Source organism: Gopherus evgoodei, chromosome 6 (assembly GCF_007399415.2).
Source record: "Gopherus evgoodei ecotype Sinaloan lineage chromosome 6, rGopEvg1_v1.p, whole genome shotgun sequence".
NCBI lineage: Eukaryota > Metazoa > Chordata > Testudines > Testudinidae > Gopherus > Gopherus evgoodei.
In genome coordinates, this window is record NC_044327.1 from 109,205,460 (window position 1) to 109,220,885 (window position 15,426).

The 15,426-nt window shown below is 47.8% G+C and overlaps 1 protein-coding gene across 1 annotated transcript in view; it reads right to left on the reverse strand.

Moving 5' to 3' along the window:
• The window catches only part of EGFLAM (EGF like, fibronectin type III and laminin G domains), a 138,021-nt gene that overhangs the window by 43,857 nt on the left and 78,738 nt on the right, over positions 1-15,426 (reverse strand). Inside the window, 2 exon segments of the mRNA XM_030567711.1 lie at positions 193-293; positions 1,727-1,827. Coding sequence (XP_030423571.1) covers positions 193-293; positions 1,727-1,827 — 202 coding nt within the window.

The window sequence follows — 15,426 nt, forward strand, 5'->3', positions numbered from 1 at the left end:
ACCTTGCTAAGAAATAATAATGTTCACTTTGTGAAGGAATCCTCAGGAGGCAGCCTTATGGCTGACTTCCCCAGCTGAGCTGGGGGAATACTCTGCTTGCTGGTTGCAGAGCATTTAAGGGCCCCTTTTTACTGCACACAAGGACTGGAGTGGGTGAGGAGCTCATCCATGGAAGGGCAGTAGATCCATTACCTGAATTGGATGTTGCGTCGGATTATCGCCAGTGACATAAAATCACCACGACCGTGCTCATTCTCTCCACAATACAGCAGCAAACCGTCTTCTGCTTCAGCCTGCGAACACAGTATCAACATGCAAAAGTCAGTCTCCACCTCCTGGCTATAAAGTAAAAATAACGAGGAATCCTTGTGGCACCTTAGAGACTAACAAATGTATTTGGGCATAAGCTTTGGTAGGCTAAAACCCATTTCATCAGATGCATGGAGTGGAAAATATAAAAGCAGGTATAAATACATGAAAAGATCGGAGTTGCTTTACCAAGTGTGAAGTCAGTCTAACAAGACAATTCAATAAACAGTAGGATACCAAGGCAGGAAAAATAACTTTTGTAGTGGTAATGAGAGTGGCCTAAGGTAACTCCTATCTTTTCATGTATTTATACCTGCTCCTGTATTTTCCACTCCATGCATCTGATGAAGTGGGTTCTAGCCCAAGAAAGCTTATGCCCAAATAAATTTGTCAGTCTCTAAGATGCCACAAGGACTCCTTGTTGTTTCTGCTGATACAGACTAACACGGCTACCACTCTGAAACCTGGCTACACAGTAAATGCACTAATGGAAATAATAGTGCAGGAAACAGGAACTGTTTTCTCAGAGAGGGGGACAAACAGGGAGTAGTGATATTGGTTTTGAAACACCATTGTTGGATGGAATTTTTTCTTGCAGAGTCAAAATTAGAAGTGGTTCAGTTCCAATCTTATATTCGATGGGCATCCACTATTAGGGTTTTATTGGAAAATGGCTCAGATTTTAGGCCACATCTTCTATGTATACTAACTATCATATTGCAAAGGAGCAGGTATACAAACGCTGACTTATTCATGGAAAGTGTTGGGCAACCTTAATCCAGGCTATCAGCTCTGCCTCTAATAAGCAGCATGAATTCAAGTGAACACAGAAATTACACTATCAGATCAGACCACTGATCTAACTAGTCCAGTATCTAGTGTTTCAGAGGAAGAAAATAATCATAATGACATTACGCCTGGTGGAAGAAGGAAAAAATAACTTCCTCGTCTCTGCAGATGATCAGTTTATGCTGTAAAGCATGAGGGACATCTACTTATCTATGAAACAGGAAGTTCAGAAGTACTTAATTAGTTTATATGTATGCCACTGCTGAACAGATAGACATTTACAAAAATTCCAAACATAATGCAGTCTAAAGTTCACTTGTACAGCTCTGTCACAGTAAGTCAGTGCTAACCTGTAATCCCTCAACACTGCTATTTCCAGGACCTTCCTTAAGAAACAGAGTACCAGGAGTATGGACAAACATCTCGGCTGAGACTATCAAATTTATTTTCTCTTGTGGGATGCAAACCTAGATTTCCAGAGCTGAAGGCTACAGATTAACTCACTGCAATATCTAGCTTGCAGCATAGGCTTTTGAAGCTACTCACTCTTCTATTGTTCCTTCTTTACACTAATGGAACTGAATGCCATTTAAAAATGCTTTGTGAGTTTTGGACTGCTTAAACATACCCTGAATTCAAGGGTAATTTGGAATGTCTGATAGGAATTTTTCAGCGGTTCAAAGGTGATGTATGAGTAGCCGGAGAACTGAGGATACTGGATAATAATATCTGAAAGGCAAAGATAAGAGCATGTTTAGCAATGTGTTCAAATATAAAATCAATATGCACATTTAGCACTAGCTAACATCAGGCAAAAACACAAGACTGAGGGTATGTCTACACTGCCCGCCAGATCGGCGGGTAGCGATTGATCTATCAGGGATCGATTTATCGTGTGTAGTGTAGATGCAATAAATTGATCTCCGATCACTCTCCTGTTGACTGTTTAACTCTAGCTCAGCGAGAGGTGGAAGCAAAGTCGACAGGAGCCGCGGCCATCGATCCCATGCTGCGAGGATGCAAAGTAAGTAATTCTAAGTTGATCTAAGATACGTCGACTTCAGCTATGCTATTCTTGTAGCTGTAGCTATGTATCTTAGATGGATCCCCCCACCGACCCACTGTAGACCAGGCCTGAGTTCCTCCAGAGACAACTATTAATCAGCAATAGTCAACAATCAGTTAACCTACTGCTTTCTCCTCCTGCTACCTTTCAGAGCTAATTCCAAAGGATCTGCTGAACTTGCACAGAAACAGCATACTCATGGGAAAATTCTGCTCAACAGTTTCATCAGTGGCATCACTAGGTTTTCACTGATGTAACTGAAAACAGAATTTGGTCCTTGATGATTCATCTTGATTTAGGAAACTGTTTAATACAGAGACAGACAGCAAGGCATTTTTTTCCTTAGGGAAGAGAACATATGTGAGAAATACACATTGAGTCAGATTCAGGCTGCATTAGGTCAGCTTTGTAGTGCAAAGCTGCTATAAAGCTGATGTACTTAGCCACCCAGAGAAACCTTAGGTGGCTTAGAGTGGGTATAACAGCTTCCACATTACCACCTTCTCTCTGTGGCCAGTTTAGAGTGCATGGCCAGGTCAGCCTATGCCCTGGCAATCACTGGCTGCTATAATGGTCTCTTAGGGCTGTTGGCCGCTGGCAAATCAGCTTTCATGCATCTCGAGCTTATGTCAGAAGGTAAGCCCAGTGCAGGACAGCCCCATGATTGGGAAGAGCACAAAGATGGCTTAAAGACACTTCTGCACGCTCTGGTCCTGAGGAGCAGCAAGGACGCCTCACCCACAGCTCAGGATGTGACTATTATTTCTGAATCAGATATAAACCTAATGAAGTAGGAAGGATGGAGGTTCTAACATTTCTCTATTATTTTTGTTTGGGGTGTTTTTTGCCTTTCCATTTGTACACAAGTACAGTTACTTTTACAGCTGTACTGCAAAGAAACAAAATAAAGCTCAGACTGATGCTAACAGAGCTTTAGAGCACTGGTCCCCAAACTTTTCATGTCACATCCCCCCATTACCTCTGTCCGAGGCCTCCCCCACACACACACAGAGCTGGGAGTGGGGTCACAGCTCCCAGGTCAGGGATGGGAGGACGTGGACTGGGTAAGGAGGCCAAGGCTGGGGCTGCAGCTGGGGGCAGGTCTGGGACTGAGAACAGAGATGCAACCAGGGGCTGAGGCAGGGGCTGGGTGTAGAGCTGTGCAGGGCCATAGTTGGGACCTGAAGCTGCAGGCGGGGCCTATGTATTTTGCTGCCCCAAGCACGGCAGTCAGGCAGCTGGTAACGTGGATTCAGCGGCATGCCTGTGGGAGGTCTGCCAGTCCCATGCCTTCGGTGTAGCCACTGCTGAATTGCCACCGAAGCCGCGGGACCAGTGGAGCTCCTGCAGGCATGCCACCAAAAGCCGCCTACCTGCCACCCTCGCAGCGACTGGGAGGCTGCCCCCCGCAGCCTGCCGCCCCAGCTTGCTGCGCTGGTGCCTGGAGCCGTCCCTGGGTGCTGCACAGGGCTGGGTGGCACTCCCTCCCTGCCTGCCGTGGTGGCTGGCCTGAGTCCTACCACACCCCCGAAGGTTCCTCTGCACCCGTCTAGGGTGGCATCCCTCACAATCTGTGGACCTCTTCTTTAGAGAGACAAGCTGGATGAGGCAATATCTTTTATTGGACCAACTTCTATTGGTGAGAGAGACATGCTTTCGAGGTTACACTCTTCTTCAGGTCAGGGAAATGTACTCAGTAGTGTCACAACTAAATAGGAGGTTTAACAGATGGTTTAGCATAAATAGTTAACACTTATTTCAAGGGACCATTCAAGGTGAATGGTCCATTAGCACCCCACCAGTCATAATGGGGAAAGTGTATGTGTTGGAAAAGCAGCGGGTGGGAGGAGGGGATTATGAGTGTGTTATAGATTGTTGCTATATGCTATAAATCCACTGTCTCTATTCAATCCATGTTTTTTAATGTCTAGCAGAGTTATGAATTTAAGCTCCCCGGTTTGTCTTTTGAAAATGTTGTGCAGGTGTCCCTTGAGGATGATGTCTGATAGGCATAGGTGGCAGGTGAAGCTTCCCATGGGGGAGGCTAACCCCCTGTCCCACCTCTTCCACTTGCATCCCTGCCCACACTCCTCTCAGGACCCACCTCCATTCTGCCCTAAGCCCCTCCCCGTCCCCTGAAGAAGAGCTCTGTGTAAGCTTGAAAGCATGTCTCTCTCACCAGCAGAAGTTTGTCCAATAAAAGATATTACTTCACCCAGCTTGCCTCTCTGGGACAGATACAGCTACAATATCTGGGACAGATATGGCTACAATAACACTACTAACAAAAAGTTTGTTATATAAAAATGAGTCAGGGTATAGCACAAATGATATATCTGATGAAAACTCATCCCCAAGAGGTACTGACCATAAAAAGGGTTCACTGGATCAATTGTGCCTCTAACGAGGACTGTTAAGTATAAAAAAGCTCTGTAGCATGAGCCTAATAAATGCACTGTTTAACATGTGATGATGGCTCATGAGGGGAAGATCACTACTGTGCAGTATTAGTGCATGATCTGGTTGGGACACCTGGGGATAAATACTCCATTAAAGAGAATTGATTCTAGACTCAGATTAACAAATCCAGCTCTACTAGCTTTATATAATTATGTGACCACCATAAGAATTCCATAACTTCACAGGCTTGGGCATTATGGCAAAATAACTAACTAACTAAATAGAATAAAATAAAATAAAATTACATCTATAGTTGTTCCATCAGCTATTGTCACAATAGTTGCTTTGCAGATTGAACTTTCCCCAAGAACTGCTACTGTTCATTGAAGTAAGGAGAGTAAATACATATAATGAACTAAATCATACAATGTATAGAGCCATGACTTCTGATGTGACACCTGTACAAGAAAATGCAGTGTGCATCTCATCTTAACCATGCACACAAATGTTCTGTTGTGGTGACAGAATGGAAAGGTAAGTCTCCTTAACAGATGGGACCACACTTGTGAGAGTAATCATAATAATACAGAGCAATTCCCATTTCCAAAGATGAACAAATGTTAAACAATTACCTCTGGGTTTGCAAATACTGTTATCACTGTGACAGAATATGGGATTTGTCTAAGTCAACTTACACATTTCATTTGGTTTGTGAATGCTATTTAGGACTGTAACCTTTGATTGTGGCTGTGAGAATTCATTGTTAGAACTTGACACCTAGTGGGGAAGCTATGTGTGAAAAGCTGTTATAAAGCTATCAAGGGCCATCAGCAGTTAATGGCTCTCCCCTGGTGAAACAAGGATTGCAACCAGCAGGGCCACTGATTCATAATGAACAACGAGGAGTCTTTGTGGCACCTTAGGCCTTGGCTATACTTGTGAGTTACAGCACAATAAAGCAGCCCCGGGTGCCCTAGCTCACTCTCCGTCCACTGGCAGTGTGAATGAGGTGTTGCATTAATACGCTATGATCAGCCTCCGGAAACATCCCATAGTCCCCTTAAGTCAAGTGGCCACTCTTGTCATTGTTGTGAAATTGGCTGCACGAATGCAGAAATGCCCTTTCAAAGCTCCATTTAGGAGAAGCCGGGCGCTTATCAGCTCCGAGAAAAAAGCAAGCATTTACTGTTTCCTTTGAATGAGAGAGAGGTGGGGGGAGAGGGGGTCTGAACTTACAAGACAGCATGCTGACACACTCTCAGCACCCCAAAAATCCACTCTCTCTCCCCCCACATACACACAACACACTTCCTGTCACACTCCACCTCACTCCACCCTCATTTGAAAAGCACATTGCAGTCACTTGCATGCTGGGATAGCTGCCCACAATGCACTGCTCTCTGTGGCCATTGCAAAAGCTGCTAATGTGGCCACGCCAGTGCACTGGCAGCTGTCAGTGTGGACAGACTACAGTGCTTTCCCTACTGCCCTCTACGAAGGTGGGTTTAACTCACAGCGCTCTACATCTGCAAGTGTCACCATGCCCTTAGAGACTTAGGCTGTGTCTACAATGCTACTTTCAGTACTAAAACTTCTGTTGCTCAGGGGTGTGAAAAAACATTCCGCCGAACGACAAAAGTTTTAGAGCTGAAAAGCACCAGTATAGACAATGCTTTATTACTGGGAGCCATGCTCCTGGCATAAAGCCACCACCGCACATTAGGGGTGTTTGTTTTTTTTAATCGCCGTGAGAGCTCTTCCCCAGTGATAAAGTGATATACTGCCCATGTCACAGCCATGGCCGCGCTGTAACGTGGGTAGTGTAGACATACCCTAACAAATTTATTTGGGCATAAGTTTTTGTGGGATATAACCTACTTCATCAGATGGATGGAGTGAAAAATACAGTAAGCAGGTATAAATATGCAGCACATGAAAAGATGGGAGTTGCCTGACCAAGTGGGGGTTCAGTGCTAATTAAATTGGTTTGGTATGATGTGTTCTTGACAAATCCATGTTAGCTATTTCTTATAACCCTATTATCCTCTAAGTGCTTACAAACTGACTGTTTAATGATTTGTTCCAGTATCCTTCCAGGAATCGAAGGTAGACTGACTGGTGTGTAGTTCCCCCGATCCTCTTTCTTCCCTCTTTTAAGGATAAGTATTATGTTTGCCATTCTTAAGTCCTCTGGGACCTCACTCGTCCATCATGAATTCTAACGGTTCTGAGATTGCTTCAGCTAGTTCCTTAAGCACTCTAGGGTGAATTTCATCAGGCCCTACTGATCTGAATAAATCCAACATATTGAAATATTCTTTAACCTGTTCTTTCCCTCTTTTGGCTTGTCTTCCTTCGCATTTTTCATTAATATTAACTGGGTTGAGTATCTGATCACCATTAACCATTTTAGTGAAGACTTAAGCAAAATAGGCAATAAAGAACTCAGCTGTTTTGATATCATCTATTATTGGCTGATCTCCCCCACTAAGGCCTGGTCTACACTACGCGTTTAAACCGAATTTAGCAGCGTTAACCAAATTAACCCTGCTCCTGTCCACACAACGAGGCCCTTTATATTGATATAAAGGGCTCTCAAACCGATTTCTGTACTCCTCCCCGACGAGGAGAGTGGCTCTGAAATCGGTATTGCCATGTCGGATTAGGGTTAGTGTGGCCGCAATTCGAAGGGATTCGCCTCCGGGCGGTATCCCACAGTGCACCATTGTGACCGCTCTGGAAAGCAATCTGAACTTGGATACACTGGCCAGGTAGACAGGAAAAGCCCTTCTAACTTTTGAATTTCATTTCCTGTTTGCCCAGCGTGGAGCTCTGATCAGCACAGGTGGCGATGAAATCCCAAATCCAGAAAGAGCTCCAGCATGGACCGTACGGGAGATACTGGATCTGATCACTGTATGGGGAGACAAATCTGTTCTATCAGAGCTCCGTTACAGAAGATGAAATGACAAAGCATTTGAAAAAAATCTCCAGGCTATGATAGACAGAGGCCACAGCAGGGACTCAGCACGGTGCTGCATGACAAGCGTAACGGAAAGCCAAAGAATCAAATGGATGCTCATGGAGGGAGGGAGGGGTGACTGAGAACTCCAGCTATCCCACAGTCCGTGCAGTCTCCGAAAAGTATTTGCATTCTTGGCTGAGCTCCCAGTGCCTGAAGGGTCAAAAACATTTTCCGGGGTGTTTCAGAGTATATGTCGCCAATTTACCCCCTGCCCCCTCCCCCCGAAAGAAAAGGGAAAAAAATCGCTTCTCGCCTTTTTTCAATGTCCCACCCTATGTCAATGTCTACTGCATGCTGCTGGTAGGCGGGGTGCTGCAGCACTGAACAGCAGCATCCCCTCCCCTCCCCGGTGGCAGACGGTGCAAAATGACTGATATCCGTCCTCATTATCATCCCTTGACTGCTCCTGGCTGGCATCAGTGAGGTTGGCCGGGGGCGTCTGGGCAAAAATAGAAATGACTCCCGGTTTTTCCCAGCAGACGGTACAGAAGGATTGAAAACCATTCTCATCATAGCAACTGGAGGCTGAGCGCCTTCCCTGCCCGCCTTTCATGTCTAATGAAGATTCTGTACTGCCTGGACTATCATAGCAGCGGGAGGCTGCCACCCCCTCATTTTTTCTCACTAAAAAGTCAGTGTTTCTTATTCCTGCATTCTTTATTACTTCATCGCACAAATGGGGGGATAACTGCCATGGTAGCCCCGGAGGGGTGTGGAAGGAGGGAAGCGACAGGTGGGGTTGTTGCAGGGGCACCCCCTAGAATGGCATGCAGCTCATCATTCCTGTGGGATATCTGGGGCTCTGACCCAGAGTGGCTGTGCTCTCTGGTTCTCTAGTACACTTGCCCCATATTCTAGGCAGGACTGACTCTATTTTTAGACAAAACATAAGGAAGGGAATGACCTGGGGAGTTATTCCCAGTTTTGTCCATGCGCCCCTGGCCAACCCCAGCGAGGCCAGCCAGGAGCACCCATTACAGCAGCAGATGGTACAAAAGGATTGATAACCATTATCACCAATTTCCAATTGCAGACGGTGATATAGGGTTGGTAACCATCTATGCTACCTTGCAAAGGCAAATGAATGCTGCTGTGTAGCACTGGAGTACCGCGTCTGTCAGCAGCATCCAGTACACATACGGTGACAGTGACAAAAGGCTAAATGGGCTGCATGGTTGCCATGTTATGGCATCTGCCAGGGCAATCCAGGAAAACGGGCGTGAAATGATTGTCTGCCATTGCTTTCACGGAGGAAGGATTGAGTGACGACATTTACCCGGAATCACTCGCGACACTGTTTTTGCCCCATCATGCATTGGGATCTCAACCCAGAATTCTAATGGGCGGAGGAGACTGTGGGAACTATGGGATAGCTATGGGATAGCTACCCACAGCGCAATGCTCCGGAAATTGACACTACCCTCAGTACATGGATGCACACCACTGAATTAATGTGCTTAGTGTGGCCGCGTGCACTCGACTTTATACAATGTTTTTAAAAACCGTTTTCTGTAACATTGGAATAATCCTGTAATGTAGACATACCCTAAGTAGAGAAACTAGACTTTCCTTCATCTTGCTCTTGTTCCTAATGTATTTAAAGAACCTCTTCTTATTGCCTTCTATGTCCCTTGCTAGTGTAACTCATTTGGTGGCTTGGCCTTTCTGATTTTGTCTCGTCATGCTGCAGTCACTCCTGATCTGCTCAGAGCCAAGCCTGGCAGCATTACTAGTTCCCATGTGGATGAGCAGCCTGGAGTAGTGGTCAAAGGGACAGATGAGCCTCACCTTCCCATAGTATCTAAGATGCAGGCTCCAAGCAGGCAGCACACCTCCCTGGACATCATGTCCAGTTGGCACATGGATGCCTTGGTCCCCCTCAGGAGTTTAGATAGCTGCTTTCCAAGCCAATGAAGCCATTTCATTTTCAGGAACAGAATCCCAGCTGGATAAGTAGAGACAGGAAGGATTTTGCCCCGCTAAAGGGACTTACAAAAGGAGGTGAGCACACGCTGAAGGGACTGCATCCATGGGTTTGCTGTTTTCCATAGAAAGTGGATGTACTTAGCCTGTCACGTCCACTTTTTGCGGGGGTGGATCCTGCCCCCTTAGAGAATCATAGAATATCATGGTTGAAAGGGACTTCAGGAGGTCATCTAGTCCAGCGGTCCCCAACGCGGTGCCTGCTGGGGCATCTATCTGCTCCCGCATACTGGCCGGCAGACAAGCATTCACCAAAATGCCACCAAAAAGTGGCAACGTCAAGAGGCCTTGCCGCCGAAAAAGCTGCTGAAAAGCAACGTCATCAAGAGGTGTTGCTGCCGAAATACCGCTGATTTTCCGAGGCATTTCAGCAGATGCTTTTCTGCTGGCCATGGTCCTGGGTGGCTCGTCGTCCGGCGCCCGCCAGACGAAAAAGGTTGGGGACCACTGATCTAGTCCAACCCCCTGCTCAAAGCAGGACCAATTCCCAACTAAATCATCCCAGCCAGGGCTTTGTCAAGCCTGACCTTAAAAACCTCTAAGGAAAGAGATTTCACCACCAAAGCCCTGGCTGGGATGATTTAGTTGGGAATTGGTCCTGCTTTGAGCAGGGGGTTGGACTAGATCAGTGGTCCCCAACCTTTTTCGTCTGGCGGGCGCCGGACGACGAGCCACCCAGGACCATGGCCAGCAGAAAAGCATCTGCTGAAATGCCTCGGAAAATGGTAACCATTCTAGTGCTTCACCACCCTCCTAGTGAAAAAGTTTTTCCTAATATCCAACCTAAACCTCCCCCAGTTGAGACCATTACTCCTTGTTCTGTCATCTGGTCATCTTCCCCACCTCTTCCCCCACCCCCGAGGCCCCAACCAGGCCAGTGTGGAATCCAGCCAGGGAGCCATGCAGACCCTCCACTTGTCCACTGTGCAGGGGGAGTGGGGACTGAGAGCAGTCTCTGTCCCATGTCCCTGCCCCCTGAGTCTCTCAGCCCAGGGCAGGTGGAGGTAGAGAGTCCGTGATTCCACTCTGGCTCCGCATAGCTGCCTGCGTTGTACTCCCCGACCTGGGTCCAGCTGAAGGGGGCCCTCGGAGCCACAGCCTGACCATGGTAAGAGCCACACAGGCAGGAAAGCCGCAAACCCTCCACCTGCCCTGGATGGGGGGCCCAGCATGCGGGGACACAAGCCGGGGGCTGCTCAGACCGCCCTGCACCATGGGCAGGTAGAGGGTCCACCAAGGCTCCCCACAACTACCCATGCAAATCTTACCATGGCTGGGATGAAGCTCTGAGGCCCCCACCCGGCTGGAGCCATGTCAGGGAGAGCCATGTGGGCAGCTCTGGGGAGCCTGGGTCCCTCCACCTGCCCTGGGCGGGGGATACAGAGGGTGGTGACATAGACAGGGGACTGCTTTCGGCCCTCCAACCCATCCCGGTGTGGGGGTGGGCTCCCCAGCCCCCGTCTGGCTTCTGGCTTGGCCGGGGTGGGGCCTCAGGTGGCGGGGCCTCAGGGGGGTTTGGGAAGGCTCTGACGCCCTTGCTGTAGAGTTCATCTGAGAGACCCAGAACTAGGAACAGTGATCCTCACTACCCAGACCCAGGGAGCTTAGTAGTACTTGGATTCAGCAGTTGGATGTTATCACACAAGGCTAGTCTGTCAAAGAAGCTTATTGGAACATCGCTGAGGGTGAGATTTACCTGCATTGTTTCCTATTGTGTTAGGCTTAGACTTGCAGGTTTTATTTTATTTTGTTTGGTAATTTACTTTGTTCTGTCTGTTATTACTGGGAACCACTTAAATCCTACTTTTTGTATTTAATAAAATGACTTTTTACTTATTAATTAACACAGAGTATGTTTTAATACTGGGGTGAGGCAAACAGCTCTGAATATCTCTTTATCAGTGTTATAGAGGGCAAACAATTTATGAGTTTGCCCTTAAGTTTTATACAGGGCAAAATGGATTTATTTGAGGTTTGGACCCCATTGAGAGCTGGGTATCTGAGTGCTGGAGATAGGAGCTCTTCTTAAGCTGTTTTCAGTTAAGCTGGTAGCTTATGGGGGACGTGGTTCAGACTGGGATCTGCATTTGCAGCAGGTAAGCGTGTCTGGCTCAAAAAAGGGAAGGTACTGAAGCCCCAAGCTGGCAGGGAAAACGGGCTCGGAGGTAGTCTAGGCACATCAGGTGACAATTCCCAAAAAGGTTTCTGTGACCCAACCCATCACAATCATACAGATTGGTGTCAGTTTAAAGAGCAGGAGTGTACCTGGTTGTTACAATCACTGTTTTCCAGAAGGAGAAAATGAGACATGGTCTAAAGCCTTGGCTACACTGGCGCTTTACAGCGCTGCAACTTTCTCGCTCAGGGTTGTGAAAAAAAAAACCCTCGAGCACAGCAAGTTACAGCGCTAGCACCAGTGTAAACAGTGCCCCAGCGCTGGGAGGTGGAGTACCTGCAGCACTGGGAGACGCCGTGACCACACTCGCACTTCAAAGCGCTCCCGCGGCAGCACTTTGAAGTTGCAATGTAGCCATTCTCTGAGATCTGAGGCCTTTTTCTGCAGCCACATTAGGACAGCAGCCGCCATGAGCTAAAAAGCAGAAAAAGTCACATCCTCACATTTCATCTAAATTACATTAAAACAATGTAATACTAAGCTGTGAAGAAGGCACTTAGGTCCTAATAGTACCTACCATCACCAGATAAAGACACAGATCTTAAAATGTTTAAAGAACACTTTGATGGCATTCTGTCTGGCAAGGAATCACTTATCAACAGGTGTGACTGTGAAAACAGTACTTCCTTATTATTTTGCCTTTACGGTCCCTTCCTCATTATTGTTTATCTGTATGGTCTCTGTCTGGTTCTTTGATTAATTCTGTCTGTTGTGTAACTAATTTTGCAAGATTTAATTCAACTACGGTGGTGGAGTCTGATTGGTTAAAGAATAGTCTCGTAATGGGCTAGAATTGGTGAAAACCACTGTTTTGTAGTATTTTAGTTTACAATGATTGGTGAAGGTAGAGATAAGCAGCACTCAAGTTTAACTATGTCCTTGGCTACACCGGAGAGTTGCAGCGCTGGTGGTGGCTTTACAGCGCTGCAACTTACTCACCATCCACACTTGCAAGGCACATACAGCGCTGCATCTCCCTGGATGCAGTGCTGGCTGTACTCCTCCTCTGCCTGGGGAATAACGACTGCAGCGCAGGTGATGCAGTGCTGCTCTGCCAGTGTGGCCACCAAAAGTGCTGTTATTGGCCTCTAGAGGCATTCGGAGGTATCCTAGAATGCCTGCTCAGCCACTCTGCTCATCAGTTCACACTCTACTGCCCTGGCCTCAGGTGACCCGCCTTTTAAATGCCCTGGGAATTTAAAAAATCCCCTTCGTTTGCTCAGCCAGGTGTGGAGTGCAATCAGTGAATCTTTCCAGGTGACCATGCCTCCATGTGCCAAATGAGCCCCAGCATGGAGCAATGGCGAGTTGCTGGACCTCATCAGTGTTTGGGGGGAGGAAGCTATGCAGTCACTGCTGCGCTCCAGCTGCAGGAATTACGATACCTATGGGCAGATATCAAGGCCCATGCTGGAAAGGGGCCATGACCGGGACGCAGTGCAGTGCAGGATTAAAGTGAAGGAGCTGCGGAGTGCCTATTGCAAAGCCCGTGAGGGAAATCGCCGCTCTGGTGCTGCCCCCATGACCTGCCGTTTTTACAAAGAGCTGGACGTGATACTTGGGGGTGACCCCACCACCAATCCGAGGACCACGACGGACACTTCAGAGTAGGGGGGAGAGGTGGAGGTGGAGGAGAAGCAGGGGGAGGAGGAAACCGAGAGTGAGAGTACTGGCGTGAGGGGAGACACCCTGGAGTCCCAGGAGGCATGCAGCCAGGAGCTCTTCTCAAGCCAGGAGGAAGGCAGCCAGTCGCAGCAGCCGGTACTTGGTGAAGGACAAGCAAAGGAGCGGGTTCCTGGTAAGCGGCTTTTATTTTCAGGATGGAAATGTTTCAGGAGAGGAGGGAGGGTTAGGGCTGCATGCATGCATGCCTAGATGTGGAATAGCCCATTGACGTGGTCTATCACATCGCGGTAATCGGCCTCGGTAATCTCTTCAAGAGTTTCAGCCAGAGCGTGGGCAATGCGCTTCCACAAGTTTATAGGGAGAGCCTTGTGGTCCTTGTCCCAGTCAGGCTAACGTGTCAGAAACTGTGCCGCGAGGGGTGAGGGGACCATTGCTGCACACAGGCAAGCTGCATAGGGGCCAGGGCGGAATCCACATTGCTGTAGAAGACCCTCCCGCTCTTCCCAGGTGATCCGCAGCAGCGAGATAGCTTCCAGGATTAATTCCTGTGGAAAATGTTGGGAGAGTGTTCACTGTAGGTGCTCCCTGCAGCAGTTTGCTTTCCCCAACGCACAGAAACCCCAGCACAGCCCTGAAGCAATCAGTCCCCTTTACTCACCATTTCGGGGCTCCTGTGGGTTATGTGCACTCTCTTTGGTATGGGAAAATTATGCTAAAGTGAAGACTGTAAACTCCTTCACTGTCTGGGAATAACTGTCTGAGATATAAACAATGCTGCCTCTGTTAACTGTTGCCTTTTTTTCCTTTCCACAAGCAACCTTGAGTTCTCAGCTGCCCGTGTTAACAGCAGCTCAAAGACTGCAAAACCTGCGGAAGAAGTCTCAAAAAAGCAAAGACGACCTGCTGCAAACAGTTATGGATCACTCTGCCAGAGAGAATAAAAAACTGCAGGACTGGAGGGAAAGGGAAAGCAGGATCCACCAGAGAAACGCAGCAGCCAGGAAGAAAAGCACAAAGCAGCTGATAAGCATCCTGGCGCGCCAAGCGGACTCTATCCATGCAGGCTGAGCACTACCACGCCACCCCCCTCCCTCGTCCCAAAGCTCTTTCCCTTGTGCCCCAATGTCAGCTCCAAACCCCCTTCCCCAGCATCCAGGTTCTTACCTCCACCAGCTGCCTACAACACCTGTACGTTCACCAACCAGCCCTGAAAACTATGACCCTTACCCTCTGCACTCAACCCCCATCACCATGCAGTATAGGCATCCTGAAGTGCAGCAGTCATTGCACAGCACTCCAGACAGGACATATTCAAACCTGTGACTGTGCAGTTCCCCACTCCACCTCCCTGCCCGTTTAGGTTCCCAAAATGTTGTGTGTCTGTCAGTAAAGTTATTTTCTTTTCAATAAATGAATTCTTGCCTTTGAAAACAGTTTTTATTAATGCAGAAAGTCAAAGATACCTTAGCCCAGGAAAGAAACAGGCACTGCAACTCAGCTTAGGAAAAACAGATTCCTACTAACATTGTAACCACTGCACTTTACTCTCGTGCAAGGCACCAAACATTACTGTTGGTTTTCAGCCTCAAATTCCTCCCTCAAGGCATCCCTGATCCTTGAAGCCCTGTGCTAGGCCTCTCCAGTAGCCCCGCTCTCTGGCTGTGCAAATTCAGCCTCCAGGCGTTGAACCTCAGAAGTCCATGCCTGACTGAATGTTTCACCCTTTCCTTCACAAATATTTTGGAGGGTACAGCACACGGATATAACCGCAGGGATGCTGCTTTCCCCCAAGTCTAGCTTCCCATACAGAGATCGCCAGCCCCCTTTTAAATGGCCAAAAGCACACTCCACAGTCATTCGGCACCGGCTCAGCCTGTAGTTGAACCAGTCCTTGCTCCTGTCAAGCTTCCCTGTATACGGTTTCATGAGCCAAGGGATTAAGGGGTAAGCGGGGTCTCCAAGGATCACAATGGGCATTTCGACGTCCCCTACTGTGATCTTCCGGTCTGGGAAAAAAGTCCCTGCCTGCAGCTTCCTGAACAGGCCAGTGTT